The sequence below is a fragment of the Cibotium barometz genome, chromosome 5, assembly GCF_041138505.1.
Source record: "Cibotium barometz isolate CiBa-2024 chromosome 5, ASM4113850v1, whole genome shotgun sequence".
In the NCBI taxonomy this organism is placed as follows: Eukaryota; Viridiplantae; Streptophyta; class Polypodiopsida; order Cyatheales; family Cibotiaceae; genus Cibotium; species Cibotium barometz.
The window spans coordinates 15,022,500-15,046,989 of NC_141050.1; the positions used below are offsets into that span (position 1 = coordinate 15,022,500).

General features: G+C 48.6%; 1 protein-coding gene across 5 annotated transcripts in view; it reads right to left on the reverse strand.

The window, feature by feature from the left end:
- Positions 1-24,490, reverse strand: part of LOC147638102 (tRNAse Z TRZ4, mitochondrial-like) — an 81,524-nt gene that overhangs the window by 5,041 nt on the left and 51,993 nt on the right. For all 5 annotated transcript variants that reach the window (XM_086798001.1, XM_086798002.1, XM_086798000.1 and 2 more), the window contains 3 exons: positions 11,385-11,774; positions 11,052-11,299; positions 10,838-10,967 (listed from right to left, as the gene is read on the reverse strand). In XM_086798001.1, coding sequence (XP_086654127.1) covers positions 10,838-10,967; positions 11,052-11,299; positions 11,385-11,774 — 768 coding nt within the window. The remainder of the gene's footprint in view (positions 1-10,837; positions 10,968-11,051; positions 11,300-11,384; positions 11,775-24,490) is intronic.

The following is a 24,490-nucleotide window of genomic DNA, read 5'->3' on the forward strand; positions in this document are numbered from 1 at the left end:
TAACGTCAACAAAAGACCCAACCGACCTTTGAGATCATGAATAGTACAATGATACCATGGGTATACAGTTCCATGGAAAAACTAAAAAGAAAACTGAAACATGGCTCTATAAGCCTCCTGATGGCAGATGTGGCTATGGTTAGGGCATGTCATGTCATCACAGAATTTCATGGATCTGTCTCCATGTGGTGGAGATCCTTGGTGCTTTGGGCCGTGGGCGCCTCGCACATAGATTGGAGTAGACCTGCCCACTTAGGACTCCTTTGGGACACAAATATGGCCCATGTGTACGGCTAGTATGAGCTGATGTCGATGCGACAGTGTCTCGGCGTGGGTGGCTGATGTGGGTGCTCGTGCCGTGGAGAGAGAGAGAGAGAGAGAGAGAGAGAGACTATGGCCATACATGCATCTCTTAGAAAAGATAAAGTTGGTAAAGCAACATAGCATGTATCTTGGCTCCTCCGAAATAGGATTACAAGCCAAGAGATAACTACTGTTTGAGTGAGTGCCTGCAAGTGTGCACCTACATGTATGTGTGTGTGTGTGTGTGTGTGTGTATGTGAGATGCTCCTGATTCCCCATCAAATCAAGTGACTGATGCCAGGACTGAATTTCTTCAATATGTTTCTGGAATAGTTGAAATGGATGATGCTCTTACCTTGGAGAGGCCTTTTACTGACACGGAACTTGATAATGCATTGTTCCACCTCAACAAATACAAGTCCCCTGGCTGGGATGGTCTTACGGTGGGATTTTATATTTCTTTTTGGGATGATTTGAAAGAGGTCCTTTTGCGAATGATTAATGTGGCCTGGCAAGAAAATCAGTTGCCGCACTCTTGGAAGCATGGCATAGTCAAGCTTGTCCCCAAAAAACATCTGTGTGATCATATATCAGATTGGAGGCCTATTACTTTGATGCCTGTACTTTACAAACTTATTGCCAAAATGATTGTACATAGGCTTCACAGGATATTGCATGCAAGACTTCATCCTCATCAGTATGGGTTTTGTGCCGCGAAGACAAATCCATGACAATATATCCAATGCCTTGACTGCAATTGAATATGCTAAGTATTCGCATCAAGATGTGCTTATATTGCAGGTGGATATTGCTAAGGCATTTGACAATGTTCAATGGGATTTCATCTCTCAGATCATGACAAAGTTGGGCTTCGGTCCCAAGATGGCAAATGTTGTTTACTGGCTTTATTTTGGCTCTACTACTCAGTGCATTCTTGGGGGCCATCTGTCTCGGTCATGGATATTGGGTCGATCAGTTAGACAGGGCTGCCCTCTTAGTGCTCTCTTCTATGCCATTGCGACCCATCCTCTTTTGATGTATCTTGATCACCTTACAAACACACGACACATGACTGGTCTTAAAATCCCAGGGGCTACATCTTTTTTGGCACAAGCATATGCTGATGATTCCTTCTTCATGCCACAGAATTCTCCTCAGGAACTTCGCATGCTTATGGCCACTCTTTCTTCATATGGGTTGCCAGCGGGATTGCATGTCAATTTTGACAAATCTAAATTACTCCCCCTGAAACAATGTGACTAGCATTCTATTCTTTGGCCGGGTCAGGTGGTGCATTCCAGAGATATGGCCTCTTCATGTCAGGCTCAGAATAGTACAATCCATTGTGATGTCCTATGTCCAGTTCTATTTGCCCTTGCTGCATTGGTCCTCCAAGGATATTTCAGCTTTTATGTCTCAAGCTATGGAGATATTATGGAAGACAAAAACTGTTGTGAAAGCATTGAGACTGATGAAAAGATGGAAACGGTGTGCTCCCCAAGGATGCATGGTGGACTTAATGTCCTCAATATAAGATATCATGTACTTGCAAGGAAGGCTACAATGTTGCATACTTTCTTCCGTCAACAGCAGCCATGGACTTGTATGTTAGCATCCATGTGTGTCAACATGAGGACTTATGCTTATGGTCATTGGATTACGGATCATTGGGAGGTTGTTATTGGGAGATTTGTAGGGAGGATACCTGGTTGTCCTTTCTCTACTACCCTCATACTTGACTGGAAACAAGTTCTCTCTAAGGTCAAATGGGCTCTTGATAATTGCTTGGGGACAAACTCGATGAGGAAAGAAAGTATTCATTGGAGTGCCCTCTTTGACACTCCACTTGCTTTACAGGAACCCGTTCAGGCATACAATCTTATGAAATTGGGAATTAGGTACATACATGATGTGGTAGATGATCGGGGATATGTCTTATCCTTTCCTCGAGCCACTGCTTCCTATGCATTGGGAATGCATCATAGGTCGATATGGAAGAAAATTGCTGATTTATTGCATCCCTTTTTCCCTATTCCACCTGTGGCTGACACAGACAGGCTTATGGATTAAGCATCGAGGATAGGCTTCTGCGGAACTCGTAGAAGTGCGCCTGAGATTTTTGCTCGCTGAAGCTGCGCCCCGCCTCCTGCCTGCGCGACCTGCACACCAGCTCCCCCCCCCCCGCCATTGTGCTCTTGCCCCCCCCCCCCCCCCCCCCCCCCCCCCCCCCGCCTGCTTTTGTTCCTTCGCCACCTTCACCTGCTTTCTGCTGCGGCCCCCCTCCCTCGTTGCTGCGCTCCCTCCCTCCTTGCCCCCTCGCCCCCTCCCTCCTCGCCTCTTCGCCTTCTCGCCCCATCCCCTTCTTCGCCCATTTCGCCTCTACATCGCCCCCTTCCGCCAGCATTCTCCTCCCCGCCCCTCAGTCGTGCAGCTGCCGCCCCCCCCCCCCCCCCCCCCCCCCCCGTGCTTTTCCTTCGCCGTTTTTACCCCCCCCTCTCCTTTTCGTGCTGACCTCTGCCCCCCTGGGGGTTTTGTTTCTTTTTTCCTCCGGTCTTCCGCCTTCCTGTGTGCAGCCCGTTTCTTGCAGGTTTTTCGCTTTCGCCTCGCCTACGCCTGAGCTTCAGACTCTGATGGAGACTCCTCCCACCTCGCCTCGGAGGGACTCATCAGCAGCCCCCTCGCCCGCCCCCGAGGACACCCCCATCAGGCTTTCTCTTTCGCCGGAAGAGGAAGCGAGCCTCACCGCAGAGGTGGAACGCCTTCAGGCCCATTCCACCATCTGCCGTATAGTCGGCACTCGCCCCGGCAGAGGGGAGATCCGGGATCTTCTCCAGGCCCGCATGCTTGCAGATGTGGGCAAGATCCTGGACGTACAGCTTCTGGGCCGGGGACATTATCAGATCGAGTTTGAGATCGCCCAGAGTGTGGCCAAGGTCCTTGCCATGAGTCCCCTTGACATCAGGGGTGCTCGGGCTTTCTTCAGACCTTGGCAGCATGGCTTTGATCCAGCAGCAGCTGAGCAGGGAGAGCGCCTTTTTCATGTTACAGTTTACTTCCCTGGACTCCGCCGGGAGTATCTTCCGCTTCTCTCTCGGCTAGGAGCATTGGTGGGCTCGGTACTCGAGACTGGCCCCACAGCAGCTTCAGTGGTGGCCAGAGCAGCTGGGCTACCCTCCGTCAGAGTTTTGGTGTCTGACATCTCCTCCCTTCCTAAGGTCATTCAGCTACCTAGGATAGGGGGGGGGATGGATTGATCAGAGAGTGGAGTTCTCGGGGCTCCCGAACCAGTGCTTCATATGCAGGCAGGTCGGCCATCTGGCCAAGGCCTGCCCTCGCAGGAGACCTCGACCCTCACCACAGCAGCAGGCCCCTGATGGCCCGCCCACAGATGCGGCACGGCAGGCTGCCTCCGGGACACCTACTCAGGCCACAGACCTCGGAGTGGCAGCCTGGACAGGGGCACCGACGAGGAAGACAGTCATAGCAGCACGCACAGAGACCGCTGCAGCAGCAGCAACAGGCTCAGCCTCACTGGGTTCCCGTGAGGAACAGCTTTGCTCCTCTCCAGGAGGAGCCCCCTGCAGTGACTGAGGAGCAGGAGATGCCAGCACCCCCTCCTTCACCCCCCCACCCCCACCCTCATCCCCTCCCATTGCCTCGCTTCCACCTTCGCCTCCGCCCGCCCCCGCTCCGGTCTCGGCAGCGGCTCCCTCTCCGCCCCCCTCGCCCCCCCCTCCTCCCCCCCCACCCGCCTCGCCTTCCCGGGAGACCCTGGCAGTCCCCTGGCGTTCGCCCGCAGTCCGGAGGGCGCTGAGCACCGATCTCGCTCGAGCACCACAGAGGAGACCTGCCATGCCGATCCGAGCTTCACGGATATCAGCAGAGGGCCCCCATGAGCCAGCACCCATCCGTGTTCATGTAGTGATACCTCCGGCCCGCGGGGAGGAGGCACTTGATTCAGCAGTGGCCTTCTCGTTCCCTCTCTGTGGCCCTTGCGACCGGGAGTGGACTCTAGAGCTCGCTATTAGCACTTTGAAGACTCAGGCAGTTGAGTTTTCACATCATGTGAGCGACCTGGAGGTGACAGATGTGATAGGCCGGCTCTGGGAGTTGGCTCATTTTTTCTTGGATCCCGGGAGTGTGGATGCCTCAGGGATTCGTCACTTGGTCGTGCGTATAGTGGCAGACTTAGCACGCGACCCTGGATATGTATGTATACACGAGGTTGCTCTATCAGAGCGGGAGGCAGTCGCCATGGGCCACAGCCACTGGCGCCTGATCCGGGATTCTTGCAGTACACCGGGTGGACAGATACGCAGCCGCTCGGATGGGGACTACTCTCCATCCAAAGCCGCTTGCGAAGGCCCGCCGCACGGCTGAGACAGCATCTACCTCAGCAGGTCATCCATGAGGATCATCTCATGGAATGTACAGGGCCTGGGCGGAGCACATTTTATACGCTATCGAGGTTGCTTGAGGCAGGAGCTTCAGAGATGCCTGGTTGGTGGCAGCATTGATATTTTGATGATGCAGGAGCACCACTTGGGTGAGAGCAGGATCCGGAGATATGGTTCGGTGATGCCTGGTAGATGGGATACCTTTTGGTCTGCAGGGTTTGGTCCTTTGGGTGGACAGGGAGGAGTTTGCATGGTCATTGCAGATGTATGGCGGCAGGCCATTGTGGATCGAGGGATCATTGTGCCTGGTAGAGCACAGTATGTCATTCTGAGGGTGCATGATGAGCTATTGGGCGTGCTCAACATCTATGCGCCTAATCATGCTAGTGCCAGAGCAGAGTTCTGGACCCAGGTTACGGATGCATTGCCAGAGGCCGCACATTGGTGTGTCGGGGGAGACTTCAATATGCTTGAGGACCCGGCCGATAGGGTGGGAGGCAGTCATGTTACAGTGCACGGCACGGAGCTTGCAGCTTGGGATCGGTTTTGCATGACACTGAGGATCACTGATGCATGGCAGCATGGGGCTTTCTCCCGTTCTCAGGACAGTCTTAGTTTCTCTCGGTCGGATCGTCGACAGGGAGGGACTAATTTATCACGGATTTATCGCTTTTATGTGGGTGACTGGTTAGGGGAGCGAGGGGGCTCCGTCGGCATTCTCGCTGGCACCTCATTTTCAGATCATGCGCCAGTTATCCTGACATGGGAGGAGAGGACACGGGAGCCCAGCTTGCAGTTGAGGATCCCAGAGAGGGTACTTACAGATCCCAGTCTCGCTGAGGACATTGAGAGGATCTGGCATGATAGTCAGTGCTCTGACCAGGATGCAGCAGGCCAGTGTGCCCAGGGACTCATCGAGCTTAGCTCTTTTCTGCACGCTGCAGCCTTGACACGGCTGGGAGAGATTCGCGAGAGGGAGCATCGGCTGAGACGTAGCCTTGCCTCGTTACAACGCCTCCAGGAGCAACAGCCGGCATGTGAGTGGTTGGCGTCCCAGCTGAGCCAGGCACGCCAGGAGGTTAGAGAGGCAGAGGAGCAGAGACATGAGTTTTACTATCGTCGTCAGGCCTCTCAGTGGACGCAGCTTGGTGATAGAGTGACTAGTGAGTTTTTTGAGATCACTGGACCCCGCCATGCTCGGGCAGGAGTCCGTCAGCTTGGTAGACCGGATGGTTCGGTGGCTACTGAGCCCGGGGAGATCAGAGCCATAGCCACTGCATTTTATAGAGACCTGCTTTCAGCGGAGCCAGCCACTGAGGACAGAGATGCTTGCAGACAGACTGTGTGGGCCCATGTGCAGAGGAGGGTCACAGATCGTATGCGTTCGGTTCTTGGTGCGCCTCTTTCAGAGATTGAGCTTGCCGAGGCCTTGAGGGTCCTGCCGCGACATAGTTGCCCAGGGGAGGACGGACTGACGCCGGCCTTTTTTATGCGCTATTGGGACCTTTTGGGGCCAGACCTCCGCAGGGGCTTTCAGCATGTTTTGGACACTGGGGTGATGCCGCAGAGCTTTTCAGAGGGCTTGATCTATCTTATCCCCAAGGGGGAGGGAGTATCAGATGATATTCGGCATTGGAGGCCTATTACGATCCTCAATACTATCTACAAGGTCTTAGCAAAGGCCTTGAGTTTGAGGATCCAGCCCTTCCTGGGGGAGTTGATTCATGCTACTCAGACAGGATTTGTCAAGGAGCGTAGTATCCTTGACAACATCTTTACTTTCTGGGAGGCGACGGCCAGGGCTAGATTTCTTGGCGAGGACTTGGTCGTGATGCTTCTCGATTTTGAGAAGGCATACGATAGAGTTGATTGGGGTTTCTTAGAGGGCACTATGCTTCGCCTGGGCTTTGAGCCGGGATGGATCAGAGGGGTGGCGGCTCTATATTCCACAGCTCACAGCCAGGTGTTGATTGCAGGAGGACGGGGGCCGAGTTTTGAGCTGACCAGATCAGTCCGTCAGGGGTGTCCCCTCGCTCCCTTTCTTTTTCTCTTCTTTGCGGAGGCTATGAGCATGTATTTGACGGCAGAGGAGGTTGGTTTGAGAGGACTTCAGCTCCCAGTCCGGGGGGAGGACTTGCTTGATGCTGAGTTTGCAGACAACACGGGCTTATTTTTGCATGGCCAAGAGGCCAATCTTCTTCGGGCAGAGCAGTCGCTCCAGGTTTTTAGTGCAGCTTCGGGAGCATTGATCAATTGGCGCAAGACAGTGGCCTTTTGGATCAGTAGTGCTCCCACTCCGGCATGGAGCCCGGACCCCGGTTTTAGATGGATTCCTCCAGGCACAGCAGTGCGGTATTTGGGATGCCAAATTGGCCTAGATTTGTCACCTGAGCAGCAGATTGCCCCGCTTCTTCTGAGCATTCGGAAGAAGCTTTTGTATTGGAGTACAGCTCGACTATCATTGGCTGGGAGGGTGGTGGTGGCAAATCAGGTGCTGTTAGCGACCATGTGGTACATTACGTCTTGCTGGATCTTCTCGAGCTCTTGCATCAGCCAGGTACAGAGGCTGATCAGGAACTTTCTGTGGTCTGGGCGGGACGGTCAGCCAGCTCGGGCAAAGGTTGCATGGGCAGTTATTACACTTCCGCTGGCTCAGGGAGGTTTGGGCATTATAGATCCAGTCGATCACAGCAGAGCCTTATTGGGGAAGCTTATTGTTCAGGGGTTGCTTCCAGGCGGTGAGCCTTGGAAAGAGCTCCTCTTGCAGCGGCTGCAGGCTCGGGCGCCCCCAGCAGGGGGCACTTGGGCACCAGAGATTCGCTGGATCTTCATAGAGATGAGGAGGACAGGCCTCAGTAGAGGATGGGAGGACAGATTTGCTTTCAGTATCCTGAGAGCTTGGGAGCTGCTGAGACCGGGGCTCTCTCAGCGACCTCCTTCATGTGTTGAGGAGCGGGCCAGACAGCCGCTCATCTGGAGCCCAGCGGTTCGCACAGAGCAGGGTCATATGCTGGGTTCTCGGCCTCGTTTAGCCTGGGGGCCTTTAGCGGCAGGCCCAGCTCGTAGTTTTGGAGACTGGCAGGCCTTCTGCAATCTCCCAGAGGAGATCCAGGTGGAGAGGCTGAGTCACTTCAGAGGGGGGTTGATTATGAGAGATGATATTCAGGAGGCACTCACAGAGGAGTGGTTCACGCCTCTCGAGCCAGTGACCCCACGGTGGATGGGAGCCTTTACACAGTTGGAGATCCTGATTGCTGTCAGAGCTTGCACTGAGGATGGCAGTTGCCTCTACTTTGAGATTCAGGATGAGGGCAGACTCCAGCGAGTGGAGGAGGAGTCGCCTTTGGTTGCAGAGTGCACCTTTCAGAGGATTCGGGTGGTGGCCGCCGCTTCTCGGAAGTGGCATATAGACCCCGATCCTGCTGATGTGCTCCCGGATTGGCGCATATGGGCATATGCAGCGCGCCCCTTGGCCCGGCTACAGTGGGACCCCGGGGAGTATGAGTGGCACGATCCTTATGCATCCCTTGAGGCCACAGAGATTACCTTTTTCCAGTATACTGTTCGGCTGGGGCGGCATATTTTGACGGCGAGGAGGACGGTCTCTCCAGCGGCAGCAGGGCATTGGCGGCTACAGGGACTCTCACAGGAGTTCCTGGAGGATTTTTGGGCTCGGCTCTGGGCTAGTCGACAGGCCCGCAGGATCTCGACTTTTCAGTGGCTGGTCGCCCACAGGGGCTCAGCAGTTGGCACTTGGCTTGTTTACAGCGGTCTTCCGACGGCCTGCGTCCGATGCGGCCACCCTATGGAGACACAGAGACACTGCCTTTGGGATTGCCCTCAGGCGCAGCAGATTTGGCTGCGGATGCTGCGTATTTTGGCTCCCCTCTCTCCAGAGGGTATGTTTACGTGGGGTGCCGCTGCTTGGTCGACTTCGTCAGGGCCTGCTATGGGCTATGAGATTGAGCCGGGCAGTCAGGCCATCAGATTTATTAGGGGCCAGCCTCGCCTGGTTTCGGCACCGGATTTCTCGTCCGCCAGCTGGACACAGGAGCGGGATTTACGATGGGAGCTTCTCAGCAGCCTCACCATTTGATTCACCTGGAGGGCCCGGTGCTTTACGGCCTTTGAGGGGAGATCGGAGCCACCAACAGAGACTGTACGTGGGATTTGGCAGGAGTTGATCCACACCCTGCGAGGACAGTACGACCGCATCCAGGGAGACTCGGATGAGGCGATCTTGCGGCGCCAGGCCTTTCACACCACTTGGCGTTGTGGCCCCTTCTACACCTTACACACGGGATTCCCCCGTTGGCACTACAGGCCACCTGTTTGGCTCTTCCCCCCCCCCCCTATTGTATGATTTAGCCTCTCAGTCCTTTATACTGATGCTTGTATTTTGCAGCACCTAGGGAGAGTCTCCCGGGCTGCCATGCTGTATTCACTGCTCTGTGTCTCTTATGAGCAAGGAGAGATCTTTTGTAGCCCTACGGGCGTTTTTTCTATAACTAATGAAAGGATCTTTTCTCGGAAAAAAAAAAAGACAGGCTTATGGATTGGCAATTGCAGCCATCTACTACATGCATTCATCCTATTTCCCTTCCTGCCTTAACCTCCATCAAAGCCTACAAGCTTCTTCAGCCTCCCCTATGGATTCACCAACATGCTAATTCTCTGTGGCATATAAGGAAGCCCCTCTCATGGTGGCGGAAGAATCTCCAGATGTTGTGGAAGTGTAAAATGCCATTGAAACAAAGACTTTTTCTTTGGAGATGTTTGACAGGCACATTGTCGGTGGGGGTCACACTTGCTAAACATCACATTGCACCTTCCACATGTCTAAGATGTCAGGCTCCCTCAGAGACTTGTTCTTCATCTGCTTTGGCACTACCCTTGTTCCAAGATCCTCCTCAGGAGAATTTCATATTTTCTTCGGCTCCGTTTCCCGAGTCACAGATTTGGAAAACATTTCTGGCTTTTTGGCAGATTTATGTGGTCCTTGTCCCAATACTCACTATTTCTCTCTTGGGTGAGATATTGGGCTCTTTGGACAATTTGGAGTGAGCATAATTTGGCATACTTGGATCGGCAGAATCACGAGTCATATGAATCCTTCCGAGCCTCATTACGGCAATCCTTATATGATGCCTGCCATGAGGGTGATATGGATGCTTCTTGCTTAGAGCTTTTCTCTTTATGTTTCTGACATTTGGGATACTCTCCATTTCGGAGACTTCCCATCTTGTAAATTTATGAGCATATAAATATACTGCACTGGATATTACCCAAAAAAAAAAGTGTGTGTGTGTGTGTGTGTGTGTGTGTGAGAGAGAGAGAGAGAGAGAGAGAGAGAGAGAGAGAAATGAAATGAAATTTTATTATTGTCTTTGAAGGACCATAACGGGTCCATGAAAATGAAATGAAATGAAATGTTATATTAACGTCTTCAAAAGGCCATAATGACCTATGAGACCAAAAGTTACATCATGGTGGATCTGATACAATGTCTGGATAAAAAACCCCAGAAAATGAAAAATAAAGATGATACTACTGGCACCTAGAAAAAGAGAGAGAGAGAGAGAGAGAGAGAGAGAAAGTTATATTAAATGTCTTCAAAAGACCCAATGGGTATATGAGACCAAAAGTATACTGGGCCATGGAAAAAGGCTTACAAAACTAAAGAACTCATACAAAAAGATACAGCAGCTGTATGTCTATCTCATCATCATCATCAGCAAGAGCATGGTGCGCACTATGGTGAGCATGTGAGTACAAGTGAAAACATGTGCATCGTGGAGGATACATCTCCAAGTCAGTACAAGAAAAGGAGGGCTAATCATCATAGAATGTACCTTGACTCCTCCAAAATAGGATTACAAGTTGGGCACAGTGTGTGTGTGTGTGTGTGTGTGTGAGAGAGAGAGAGAGAGAGAGAGAGAGAGAGAGAGAGAGCGAGACAGGTGTGTGTGTGTGTGTGTGTGTGTGTGCGTGTGTGTGAATGTGAAAGAGAGAGAAAGACAGAGAAAGGGCGAGAGAGAGGGAGGCCAAACAGGCATCCCTTAGTAAGTATAAAAATGATAAACCAGCATAGCACGGGTGACGTATCTTGACTCCTCCAAAATAGACACACAACATACATGTTGGTTTGATGGCTTTTGATGCTTTTCTGAGAGAAAGCCACTGATTGGAAACACAGCAGGGCAGATAAGGTTCAACTTGGATAAAATGCTTGCACTCGACTTCAGAATGGGACACCCAGGGTCCTCTCTACAAGACAGCCAATTTTTTAATTTAGCCATAGTTCTCAAGAATGGCTTAATATACCGAAATCAATGGGGTAAATAATCTTACCCTTGCCGCCCAGCCATCAAATGATGTGCCTCCTTGAACTTTGCCATCCAATCCTGATACTCTGTACAATTTGTAACAGAAGCAGGGCTCAAATGCACCACACAGTTCACGGTTTTCCCTAATCCTGAATAGAATGACTGAATACTTGAAGCCGAATTCAGGGCAGGAATGTAGGCTGAAGTTGGGCAATCAACAAGGATCATAATGGGTCCAGGACTTGGGGGACCCAAAACATCCTCTGGATGTACCTGCATTTGAGGCACAAGACATGAGGATGATTTGAGACACAATCCACCAAATCCAACGAAGTCAGAAATCTACTTATGGTTGTACCATTTGTGTACCATCATCTGACATCACACATTCGCCTCTTTGTAATTTTCCATACTTGAATCCAGGCTTCAGCCCGTTTGCAAGGGCCTTTTCTGTATCAAACTTTCCCAATACTTCCGGTAATTCACATATGTACACGACCGATACATTCCTACTTGTTTTGTCCTCCAAGTCCGTGTCTCTTCCAAAATGTGGACATAGAATAACAGAAGATATTCTGACCAGCTCGTCCTCCACTAGTAAAATTGGAGTTGAAGCACATGTCTCTCCAGTGACCTTTCCATCTCCTTCACCACCAAAACTGTGTGTGTAAACTGTTGCAGCATTTGGCACAAAGCTACGAATCGCATTTACTAGGTTCTGGAAGTCCCCTGGTCCCCAGATCTGAGCCTGCAGTATCAAAAAGCAGCATAAGAGAATGAAGAGAGGAAAAATATACAAAAACCAGCACAATAGCCAAGGCATGGTTTGCACTTTACACCTCAAAACAGTGCTTGTGACCCTCTTATGTGACAGCCAGGTAGAATACATTTATGTGATGTAAAATGTTTTAACTCGTCACCTTTCCCAACTCTCAACGGCATTGCAAGACATTGACAAGTAAGTTGGGATGCAAATGTCTTAAGTGGTCTGACAACAGCTCTTCTAAGGCAACATGAGAATGGGGTTGCAATCCTGCCAACACTGAGTTTTGACTACTATACCTCACAGACCCAGACAATGTATTTCAAAAGTCTACTACTTTGTAAACTTGTACTAGGCTCCCTCAAGGGTTAACATGTTCTCAAACCTTAGAAAGGAGTTCAAAAGCCACAAACATCTGAAAGAAGTATTTGTTGGACCACTACATTTCTTGTGCTACTTAAGGAGGGTTGAATAAGGTTTGACTAGCTTGAATTTGTCCCACATGGTGGGGAGGCTGTCTGGACAGGGCCTATAAAGGCAACACTGAGTTGGGCCTTATCACTTCAATGGACCCTTTTGTTTTCTTTTTTTTTGGGAGGAAAGGGGGGGGGGGGGGGGGGGCGCAGGGCCCGACTGCAAAGGTTTGCAAACCCTTGTCCGCAATACCAAACTCCAGCTTGATTGGAGACATGGATGACCTCCATGGCTGAACATCCAGGATGTGCTGGCGGTCGTCTTAGTTGACTCCAACATGGTATCACAGCTTGGGTCGCTGCTAGTCCCGGGCTGCTCTCCTCACTTGAATGGGTTTTTGACGGAGGAGAGGATGAGGTAGGGGTGTTTGGGGGGGGGGAAGGAAATTTCTTGTCGTTGAATGAGGTTGACTCGCTTGGATTTATCCTTCATGGCAGGGAGGCTGCGTGGAGGGGGCCACAAAGAGCAGTTGGGCCCTATCACTCTGTGAGGCCTGGTAATGAGGCGTCAGGCAGTCATCTTAGCCACCTCCAACAATGGTTCCCTGCAAAGCCTGTAAGTCAAGGTTTAGGAGATACAGGCCTCAAAAAAAGGGTATTTTTCAAAGTTTTTTTTTTCCAACAAACCCCTTCACACCAACAAACTTCACGGGTTTTATAAATTTTGAATTTTTTTTTGTGCATGGGACCCAAGGACGTGAACCTTTTGGGCGTGAACTCTAGTTACAGAAAATGGTTCATGCCGTGAAAATCGGACTTCACGGATTTTTATTTTTATTTTTGTGCGCGGCGGCTGTCTGCAGGTACAGTCCATGTTGCAGATTTTGGTTGTGCAGATTCTGGCGCCTACTGTGCAGGCCTTGGGCTGGCGGCTGGAACAGTAACTGCAGGCCTGTACGGACAGCAAGTACAGTCCAGTATGGAGGCTGTACGACAGCTGAATTCAGGTGGCAGCTGCACACTTTTTCGTACAGGTGGCTGCAGGTTGAGTACTGTTGCAGGCGGCGCATCACCAGGATACAGGCAGCGCATAAAAAGCTAGGCCATATGTGTGCTTTTTGGAGAACGCCGTGTTTTTACAGAAGGCAAAGATTAGTTTTCCATGAACATAGACATCATGTCGATGGCGTTCATATGATGGAACTTTCAGTTTATCTTTGCTTTGGATTCGGGACTGTTTTGGGACAGTTTATGGGCTGTTTTTGTTTGGCTGCAAATTCAGCTATGTGCTTGGGTTTTTGGCTGCAAGTACAAGGTCATGTGGTTATGTTTCTTGGCATGGGAGTGAAGCAAGCTCGCATGGCTGCGTGCTCATGGAGCAGATTGTTTTCTTCCTGCTAGAAAGGAAAAGTGGGAACTACAGTATGGGAATCTCTATGTTGCCAGATGTTTCATGTGGGAACAGGTAACTAGATGTATGGAAACAGGACGGAAGTTTCAAAGGGAAACAGACCTAAGGGTTTCATGTGGAAACAGGTCGTAGGTTTTCTCGAGGAAACATGTTTTTGGGTTTCTCCAGGAGATAGGTCACATGCAGGCAGAAGGTACAGGAATGGACACATGCTTGGTACAGCCTTGCTACTGATTAGACAGGGGACAGGGAATCCATGACAGAGATGGATAGTACCCTTGGATGGTAGAGAGGGTTTGTACAGGTGTGTCAACTGTATGGTATGCTGTGCTGTGATACTCTTTTGAGAGACAATGTGGGAGTCTGTGTTGTGATGCAGAAGCACTGGATGTGTCAGGGTGTGATGTTGTTCATAGTGTGAGAGGCTATGGATGGTTGTGGCAGCCTTGATCTTGGGAGAAAGCTTCTGTATGCAGACTCAATGTGAGAGAGTCTTTCGATGTGAACAATGGCTGGACTTGTTTGTGGATGCCGTGTGGACAAGAAGCCAGATGCAGGTTCTTTGCAGGCTTCAGGAGTTCTACTGGGACGGCTGAGTTTCCAGCCTTATATTGTAATCAAAGCTCTTATAATCAATTAAAGAAATACCGCAAGGGGCGCCACTGCGATTTGGGGCCAATCGGTGTCCGTGTACTTTTTGCAGGAGCACTCTAGCTCCCCCTGTTTGTTTTCCTTTTCTAGGTCCTCAATGGTGTTGAAGTGTTTTATGTGCAAATGTTTGTTCCACCGCCCTTTGCTCTCTGAAGGCCGGTTTACAAGGTTCCGTTGCCGGGACACATCGTCGACTTTCTCAAGGAGGCGAGTCCGTGGTTGCTTTGGTTGGGACAATCGCCAACTTTCCTAAGGGGGCGAGCTTGTGGTTGTCTCATGAGAGTCACATCAAAAGCTTCAACATGAGGAAAGTGAAAAGGAAGTGCAGGACACAGTGCAGGATTGTGTCTTTGCCTATATGAGGTAAAGAGCAAGAGCAGAAGATGAAATTCAGGAGAAAAGACACCAAGGACAAGAAGTAGTCGGCCAGGAACAAGAAGCAATTGAAGTGTTATGGTGCAAGAGATGCGTTGAAGGCTATGGCTTTCGACAGTTTGTCACCCGTGGTATCTTCATAGAGGCTTCATGGGTTCGGAAGACAGTTTCCTTCTATGTTTAGCAGTGGTGATCTACTATGCTTCATCGAGGACTTGTGCTTACCACTTGGGTGGAGTGCAAGTAGGTTTTGGGTGCCTGAGGATGTATCAGATGAGTCTCAGATGGAAGTGGAGGAACTTGACGAGGTTCTTATTCCTGAGCATATACTGGCACATAAGGAAAGAAAGCTACAGGGTAAGGTTTCCCGTCGCTATCCTGTGAAGTTCAAGAGCTGTTCACTGATGGATACGAAGTGGATGGAGGAGGTTCACTGATGGATGCGAAGTGGATGGAGGAGGGTGACTTAGCAGATTCACCTCAGGAGTTGCAGCTTTATCTTGATGCCTTTGAGTTGGAGTCAACTCTTGTTACGGCTCATTCAGGTTCAGCAGAGCATAGGTCTGGAGCATTGCCTGATGCTCAAGAGGGGGGTAGCACCTCCGCTCCCTTGTTACAGACAGGCTCAGTTGTTATCTAGGAGTCGCTTGGTGACATCTTTGTATTCACCCGAAGGTACTGAGGCTGACAGTACATCTGCTTATGGGACTTCTATGATATTGTGTACTAGTCACAGGAGATGGTAAAGCTGAGTATGGTTCACAATCGCGCGCACCTGGAACTCTAACTGCAACTATGGATAACTCTATGGAGGACATAAGTCTTGCGAGCAGTCCTAGAGTTGGTTTGGTTCATGGAAATATGAATCGAACTTTGTTTGTGCATGTATGCATTCACTTTTTGAGGTAGAGGTATTTTTGTATTCTGGTGCCATTGGATCCTGGTATCATTGAGAATACATTGGGAAATACTCTGCATTGTGTCATGTGCTGCATGTATGTTGGTATGATACATCAAGTGCTTTATTATGTCATGGATGCACCATTGGGTGTAACTCCTGCGGGATGGCCATGAGACATATGTGGGAAAGTACTTGGTAGATGTAGTGTTTGGATGCATTGAGTGCTTTCATATGCTCATGTTTTACCTTCAGTCGTGGGTCCTGCGGGATGCCCATGGGCGTAAGGCTTGCGAGCAGCCCTTAGACTGTTACTTTGGAGTAGGTAGAGCATCTTGAGGAGCATATTGTTTGCGAATGCATGTGTGTGTCATGCATATGTGTGCCATATGTAGAATGATGCATGGTTTTCGTTTGGCTAACACAGTTAACGTGTTTCCATTTGGTTTTAGACTTTTGCTGTAGGTTCTGAAGGAACAAGCAAGAGGACAGTGTGGCTTATTGTGCAGGATGATTATTTTATCACCCAGATGCATTGGAAGGCCATTGTTTTTGCCATATGGGAGTCTTTGCTCATAAGATGCTTTACTGTGCCATTGAGTGCAATCGAGGACGCTTGCCATTTTTCAAGAGGGGGGTATGTCACGACCCTGTGTTTTTCTCTGGACAAGATGCGGATGTGCACGGGGACATGGTGGACAGTGTGAATGGCATCAGGTGGGAGTGAAGATGGAAGCCCATGTGTGGATAACCCCATGTGTGAAAGGGGACAAAGGAATTTTAGCTTTGAAGGTTTAAAAACCTTCAAAATCATTTATTAAGCCCTTCATTAAAGAAACGTGGCCCTTATGCTATATTTGGGGCCACGTGTGCTTTTTGGGTAAAAGGAGGGCTAGCAGGCAAAGGAAGCGCCTATCCCTACAGCAGGCGCATGTGTTTTTTTCCGCTGAGGAGGGCTGGTCGCCTGAAGATGCATGCTGGGTGCGCATGGAAGGGCTGGACTGCAGGTACAGTGTACGGCTGCTGTGCAGGTACAGTCCACGTGGCAGGTCAGGCGGCTGTCTGCAAGTACAGTCCATGTTGCAGATTTTGGTTGTGCAGATTCTGGCGCCTACTGTGCAGGCCTTGGGCTGGCGGCTGGAACAGTAACTACAGGCCTGTACGGACAGCAGGTACAGTCCAGTATGGAGGCTGTACGACAGCTGAATTCAGGTAGCAGCTGCACACTTTTTCGTACAGGTGGCTGCAGGTTGAGTACTATTGCAGGCGGCGCATCACCAGGATACAGGCAGCGCATAAAAAGCTAGGCCATATGTGTGCTTTTTGGAGAACGCCGTGTTTTTACAGAAGGCAAAGATTAGTTTTCCATGAACATAGACATCATGTCGATGGCGTTCATATGATGGAACTTTCAGTTTATCTTTGCTTTGGATTCGGGACTGTTTTGGGACAGTTTATGGGCTGTTTTTGTTTGGCTGCAAATTCAGCTATGTGCTTGGGTTTTTGGCTGCAAGTACAAGGTCATGTGGTTATGTTTCTTGGCATGGGAGTGAAGCAAGCTCGCATGGCTGCGTGCTCATGGAGCAGATTGTTTTCTTCCTGCTAGAAAGGAACAGTGGGAACTAAAGTATGGGAATCTCTATGTTGCCAGATGTTTCATGTGGGAACAGGTAACTAGATGTATGGAAACAGGACGGAAGTTTCAAAGGGAAACAGACCTAAGGGTTTCATGTGGAAACAGGTCGTAGGTTTTCTCGAGGAAACATGTTTTTGGGTTTCTCCAGGAGATAGGTCACATGCAGGCAGAAGGTACAAGAATGGACACATGCTTGGTACAGCCTTGCTTGGTACTATCCATGACAGAGATGGATAGTACCCTTGGATGGTAGAGAGGGTACTACTGGGACGGCTGAGTTTCCAGCCTTATATTGTAATCAAAGCTCTTATAATCAATTAAAGAAATACCGCAAGGGGCGCCATTGCGATTTGGGGCCAATCGGTGTCCGTGTACTTTTTGCAGGAGCACTCTAGCTCCCCCTGTTTGTTTTCCTTTTCTAGGTCCTCAATGGTGTTGAAGTGTTTTATGTGCAAATGTTTGTTCCACCGCCCTTTGCTCTCTGAAGGCCGGTTTACAGCTGCGTGTGTAGAACTGTTGTTGCAGCAAGCATTGGGCGTTAGACGAGTTGAGCCCTACGAGGCGAACACAGGCGAACACGCCTACGAGCGAGCCGTCGAAGCGCAAGCGTGTTATCGCTGGGCGAGCACAACCCGCTACCACTAGGCGAAGGCGGCGGCAACTTCTTCGTTTTTTTTCTCTCTTCGCACGTAGGCGATCATATGCTACCATCACGACGATGAAGTTTGATGGGCTCGCTAGATTCATGCGGATGACAATCAGACGTGGTAGAGTGGGCAAAGCTCTTCCATCACCTCTTGGCCCACGCCTGCGACCAGCTCAGCCCATGACTCTTCCAGGTTCGCCGTTTGCTGCACGACTCTCTAGCAGTTGAGAAACTGAGCTGGGCCACACACGTGTCTCTGACAGAGTCGTCTGACTCTATCTTCAGGCTCACGACCAACATTTAACCTGCAACTTGCAAGACCTACACAGAACAACAGCACCATCATCACCCCCTTTTTTCTGCAACAAAAAGAAAAATCGAAAATTACAAGGTATTTGCTTCAATTTTTTTTGGTATTTGCAATTGAGCAGGTACAATCATCAATTGAGCAGGTACAGGTGCCAAATTGCTCAATTTTTGAGTAAAATTGGCAAAATTGGGTGACATTGGTCACAATCAGGAACAATTTGCAAGAAATTGGATGTCAAAATTTGGAACTTTTGATGAAATTGTGTAATTAAGCATTCATACATGCTGTATGATGTGAGAAATCGCACATTCAAGCAAAATTGCAGCAAATTGCAGTGCAAATCAAGGGGCTTTTGTGCCGATTGGATTGATTTGCGTGCAGGCACTCGCATTTGATGCTTTGGGCAATATGTTGATGTCAAGCACTCAATGTGCCTATAAATCAAGGGGCTTTTATGTACTGGATGTATATGTGGCCAAGGGGAAGCACTGAGAACACTCTGGATGCCTTCATGTGCGTTAATGTACCACGTATGATCAGAAATTGATCTTAAATCAAGGGGCTTTTCAAGATTTTATGCTTGTTGAGCTTGGCAAAGCAGCAGGCAAGACTTTTATGCCTTGAATCCTCAAAAATCAGCTTGCAGTCAAGGGGCTTTTGCCCAATTTCTGTTCAGGACTGTTGTATGCAGTGGTCGGGACTGTAAAAGTCTGATTTTCACTCATTTGGACAGCCAAGAGAGCATTTATTGCTACTGTACCTGCTGGTACAGATTTGGTACACCTTTGTATAAATTTTGGCATGGCTACACATTGATTTGAGTGAGCAAAAATCTCAATTTCAGTTGCTGTACTTGCCGGTATAGGTTTGGTACATCATTGGTGAGCACTTGGTACTGTTGTACAGTACTTTGGAAGGGCAACAGAGCACATTTAAGGTGCTGTCCTAAATCTAGCAGCAACCAGATTTTGGTGATTTCATCACATACAATGGGAGTAGAGTTGCATTTGTGCTTCTGCAGTGGGAGATAAACCTTGGGAGAACAACTGTGAGCACTTTGTGTGCTTTTGGTGCAGTGTTTGCACACTTGCAGGGAGTCAGGCGCATTGACAGGTTGCATATTGCTATGGCAACCACAGGTGAGAGCTCTTCATTGCTTCACATCAAGAAGCTTGAAGGCTCACATAACTATGATATTTGGCAAACCCAGTGCTATAATGTGTTGCTCCAGAAGAAGCAGCACAAGCCTATCAAAGAAAGGGGTGTAATGCCCGCTTCTCTTACTGCTGAAGAGTGGGATGAGCTGGCAAGATCTACTATCATGTTGTCTGTGTCAGACTCTTTACTTTTCAGCATTCGTGAAAAGAAGACAGCATGGGGAATGTGGCAAAGATTGCAGGACTTGTATGCCCAGCAAAGTGCCTCAAGCAAAGTGTATTGGTTGAAGAAACTCATATAGGTCTTCAGATGAAGGAAGGGGCGTCTATGACAGTCCATCTAAATGAGTTTAATGGTATTATCAGCCAAGTTATAAATCAAAAGTTGGCAATGGACGATGAGTTCAAAGCCACCTTTCTCTTATGCACTTTGCCAGAGAGTTGGGACACATTCAGGACAGCCACTAGCAATTCAAATGCTATGCTGTCATATGCAGATATTGAGGGTGCTCTGCTTCAAGAGGAGATGAATAGGAAAAACAACTCTGTTGGAAAGTCCAATGCAATGAATGCACGTGGGAGATCCCAGCAAAGGGGTAAAAGCCAAGAACGGGGAAAGAGCAAGTCTCGCTCCAAAAAGGACTTGGAATGCCATTATTGTGGCAAGAAGGGACATATCAAAAAGCAATGCTACAAATGGAAGAATGATCAAAAGGAAAAGGGAAAAGGCAAAGACAAAGACAAAGATGAAGCCAAAGATGTAAAGCCAAAGGACAAAAGTCGAGTCAAGATTGAAGAAGTCAATGTGTCACATGCAGGTGACAGTGAGGATGAGGTCCTATTCACGTCTTCACTTGATGTCCATTCACTTCTTACAGGAGATGGTCATGGTATGCACTCAAGGATCATTGATTCAGGTGCCTCCTTTCATGTCACAGGTTGCAGAGACTTGTTTGTCAGGTATATTGCTGGCCATGAAGGAGTAGTTTATTTGGGTGATAACCATGCATGCAAGATTCTTGGCAGAGGTGATGTGAGGCTTGTGTTTTCAGATGGCTCACACCTTATGATCCATGATGTCAGGCATGTGCCTGAGATCAAGAAGAACCTGCTTTCTACTGGACAGCTTGATGATGTTGATTATGTTACCACATTTGGTCGTGGAAAGTGAAAGATTAGTAAGGGCTCACTGGTTGTTGCCAGAGGCTCTAAGGTGAACACTCTTTACTTCATGCATGCAGATGTTTGTCACCATGCTACTGTAAATGCAACCGAGCTGCCGGAAATCTCTATGTGGCATAGCCGATTGGGACACATGAGTGTCAAGGGAATGGAGCAATTGTCTCGTTTTGGTTACTTGCCTTCTCTAAAGTTCTCAAGTTTTCAGTTTTGTGAGCATTGTATATATGGCAGGCAACTCCAGTGCCCCCACAAGAAAGCTCTTGGACAGAAAGATGCTCAGTTAGAGCTTGTGCATACAGATGTACGTGAGATGCCTCAGCTTTCTTTGGGAGGGGCAAAATACTTTGTGTCTTTTATAGATGATGCCACACGCAAGGTGTGGGTTTATCCTCTTCGTTTGAAGAGTGATACATTCTCAGTGTTTGAGAAGTTTGTTGCTCTTGTTGAGAAGGACTTTTGTGATGCTAAAGACATCAAGAGGGAGCTCTCTACTCCTTATGATCCTCCACAAAACGGGACAACAGAGAGGATGAACAGGACCATTCAGGAAAAGGTCCGTTCTATGTTGTCACATGCTGCATTACCTCATGGTTTTTGGGCTGAAGCTGTTATGACAGCCGTTCATCTTATAAACAGGTCACCTAACACAAGGCTTGGTGAAAAAGTGCCAGAGGAAGTATGGACAGGGAAGCCTCCGTCATACAAGCACTTGAGAGTGTTTGGTTGCGTTGCGTACGTGCACATACGCAGGAAAATGCGCACCAAACTTGATCCTAAGTCTCACAAATGCATATTCCTAGGATATGGTGACAGAGGTGAAATGGAGTATAGACTTTGGGATCCCGTGAATAGAAAGATTATACGCAGCAATGATGTCATTTTTTATGAAGCATGCATGTATAAGGAGCCTGCAAGGCAACACGAGCCTGGCAGAGTCATCTTTGATGATGATGGACATCATGGACAACAACCAAGGGCTGTAAATCAGCCATTACAGCAACAAAACTAGCCCTTAAATGGTGCTGAAAATGGTCCAAATGGACAGCCAGAGATGGCAGAAGATATCCCTATGGATATACCACAGTTAGAGGAGATACCGGGCATGATATTTCAACCTTATGGCATGGAACAGGAGCCACCAATTGGTGATATGCAGGCTGGACAGCAACCTGCAAATGATGGTCATTGGGTACGGAGGTCCACAAGACCCTCCAGAGCCCCTGACAGGTTTGTTCCAGGGTTGACTACTTGATGCTTACTGACTGTGGGGAGCCCTCATGTTATAAGGAGGCTTTACAGAGGGCAGACAAGGCTCTTTGGGAGCGTGCCATGAAGTCAAAGATGGATTCTCTGCATAAAAATGGAACATGGAAGTTGGTGCATGTACCTGCAGGCAAGAAGGTTTTGCCATGCAAGTGGGTTTACAGGCTCAAAGTTGCACCAGATGCAAAGCCAAGGTACAAAGCCACGTTAGTGGCTAAGGGCTTCAAGCAGGAATATGGTGTGGACTTTGATGAGATCTTCTCTCCAGTGGTCAAAATGACCACACTTAGAGCTGTATTAGCTTCGGTTGCTCATGATGATCTGGACTTGATTCAGATGGATGTGAAGACTGCTTTTCTTCACGGTGATCTCCATGAGGAGATATATATGCAACAGCCAGAGGGTTATGCAATGAATGGAAGGAGAAGCTTGTATGCAATCTGAAAAAGAGTCTTTATGGGCTCAAACAGGCACCAAGGGAATGGTATCATAAATTTGATACATTCATGAAATCCCAGAATTTCAGGAGAAGTGACATAGATCACTGCTTATACACCAAGAAAGCTTTGGATGGCAGTCTATTGATCCTCATCTTGTATGTTGATGATATGTTGATTGTCGAGAAATCTTGTAAAGAGATGGATGCCTTGAAGAAGAGGCTGCAGCAAACCTTTGATATGAAGGATTTGGGTGATGAAAATCACATTTTGGGTATGCGGATACTTCGGGACAGAAATCAGCATGTGTTGTATTTGTCTCAGAAGGAATACATTGGCAAAGTTTTGCAGAGGTTCAATATGGACGGGGGGAAGAAGACTAGTACTCCTTTGCCTCCATATGTGAAACTCAGTGCTATGGACAGCCCACAGTCAGATAGTGGCAGAGCTGATATGGCCAAGATTCCGTATGCTTCAGCTTGTGGCAGTCTCATGTATGCCATGGTTGCTACTAGGCCAGACATTGCATTTGCAATGGGAGTGGTTTCTAGATACATGGCCAACCCTGGCAAGAAGCATTGGGGAAGCAGTGAAAGGTGTCATGAGATACCTGAAGGGCACACAGGATATGTGCATTTGTTTTGGCAAACAGGATGCATTAGTGCATGGTTACATGGATTCGGATTATGCCGGTCATCCAGATAACCAGAAGTCTACTACCGGTTATGTGTTTACATTCACAGGAGGTGCTCTGTCATGGATATCCAGGATGCAGAAGTGCACAGCCTTATCTACTACAGAGGCCGAGTATATTGCAGCCACAGAGGCTTGCAAGGAGGCATTATGGCTATCTCGATTAGTGGTTGATTTAGGTTATACAGGGGATTGTGACAGTCAGAGTGCCATCCAGTTGGCAAAGAACCCTGTCTTTCATGCAAAGACGAAGCATGTGGATGTGAAGTATCACTTCATCAGAGAGGTGATAGAAAACAAGCAAATTCAGCTTGTTAAGATTCATACGGATGACAACCCGGCTGATCTGTTGACAAAGAGTTTGCCTCCGGAGCGGTTTGCTCATTGCAGACACTTGATGGGCATTGGATGAGGCCAATTTCAGCCTTGATATGGCCTTGTATATTATCATGTACATGCTGATTTTTCTTTTCCTTTACTTAAGGGCACTTTGCCTTTAAGTGGAAGGTTGTTGGGATAAAGACATTATGCCCACCCTTATAGTGTGTACAAGTCCATAAGTTCTAGTACATAGTACACTTAGTACTTTTAATGTACTAAGTGCACTATGTGTACTAGTGCAATATACATGTGTGATAGGAGAGTCACACACTCATCTCATTGAGTTGACTTATCCCCACATATGTCTCTCTCTCTCTCTCTCCCTTCTTCTCTGTGTATGTCTCCCACATGAAAACCTAACCCTAATTCTCCCATTCACACTAGCAAGGTGTTCACTGTTAACAGCCCCAAGAAAGACTAACCCTACCACATAGACTATCTTGGGATCCATTTGTGCACTGATAGTTCGCAAGTAAACAACGTTTCTGTTATGTACCTAATACTAATCCTCTAGCAAGGTTAGGTGTTATGTACTTGGACATTAATCTATGGATTAGGGAACTAACCTAGCGGGGCTAGGGGGCCCTGGGATTAGGGATTAGTAGGCTCATACTTGGCTAGGGTTCGTGGATTGATAAAACATGCTTAATGGCCTTTTATAGCGAGTTAGCTATTATGGCGTAGTTATCACTATATAAGTGAGAGCTTGGGTTATTGTGAGACATAGTTGTGTGGATGCATCACTAATGGTCTAGCTTGGGCCAAGAAAGAAGACATGCTCACGCCACGCACATGGCAGGTACATAGGTTGGCATGTTGAAGGCCTACGGGCAGGCTTCACTGGTATGGGAAGCCGAAGTTAAACACAAGCCTATGGGATTGTGCAAGAAGACCTAGCCTTGGCTCAAGGGAGATCAGTGGATGCCAGTCGCAGTTGGGAGGTGAGCTAGCCCTACTACTTCATGATCTGGTTAAGGACTAACCTTGGTTTTCAGCTGTGTAGAGAGATTCAAGGATGGACTTTATAGCTGGTATCAAAGCAACCCTAACGCAGAGGCTGAAGAGGTATGCGTGTCTAGGCACCATAGACGTCGGATTTCCCAAGTATTGCTCTCATCGTTTTCTCTTTCTATCAAACCAATTGCTCTACAAAAGTTATAGAAGGTTTTTTTGTTGGCGTCAAGGTTTGCATGTGGAGTCATGTGTTAGAGGGGATGAGAGAAGTGTGTTTGCCCAAGCTCAGGAGCT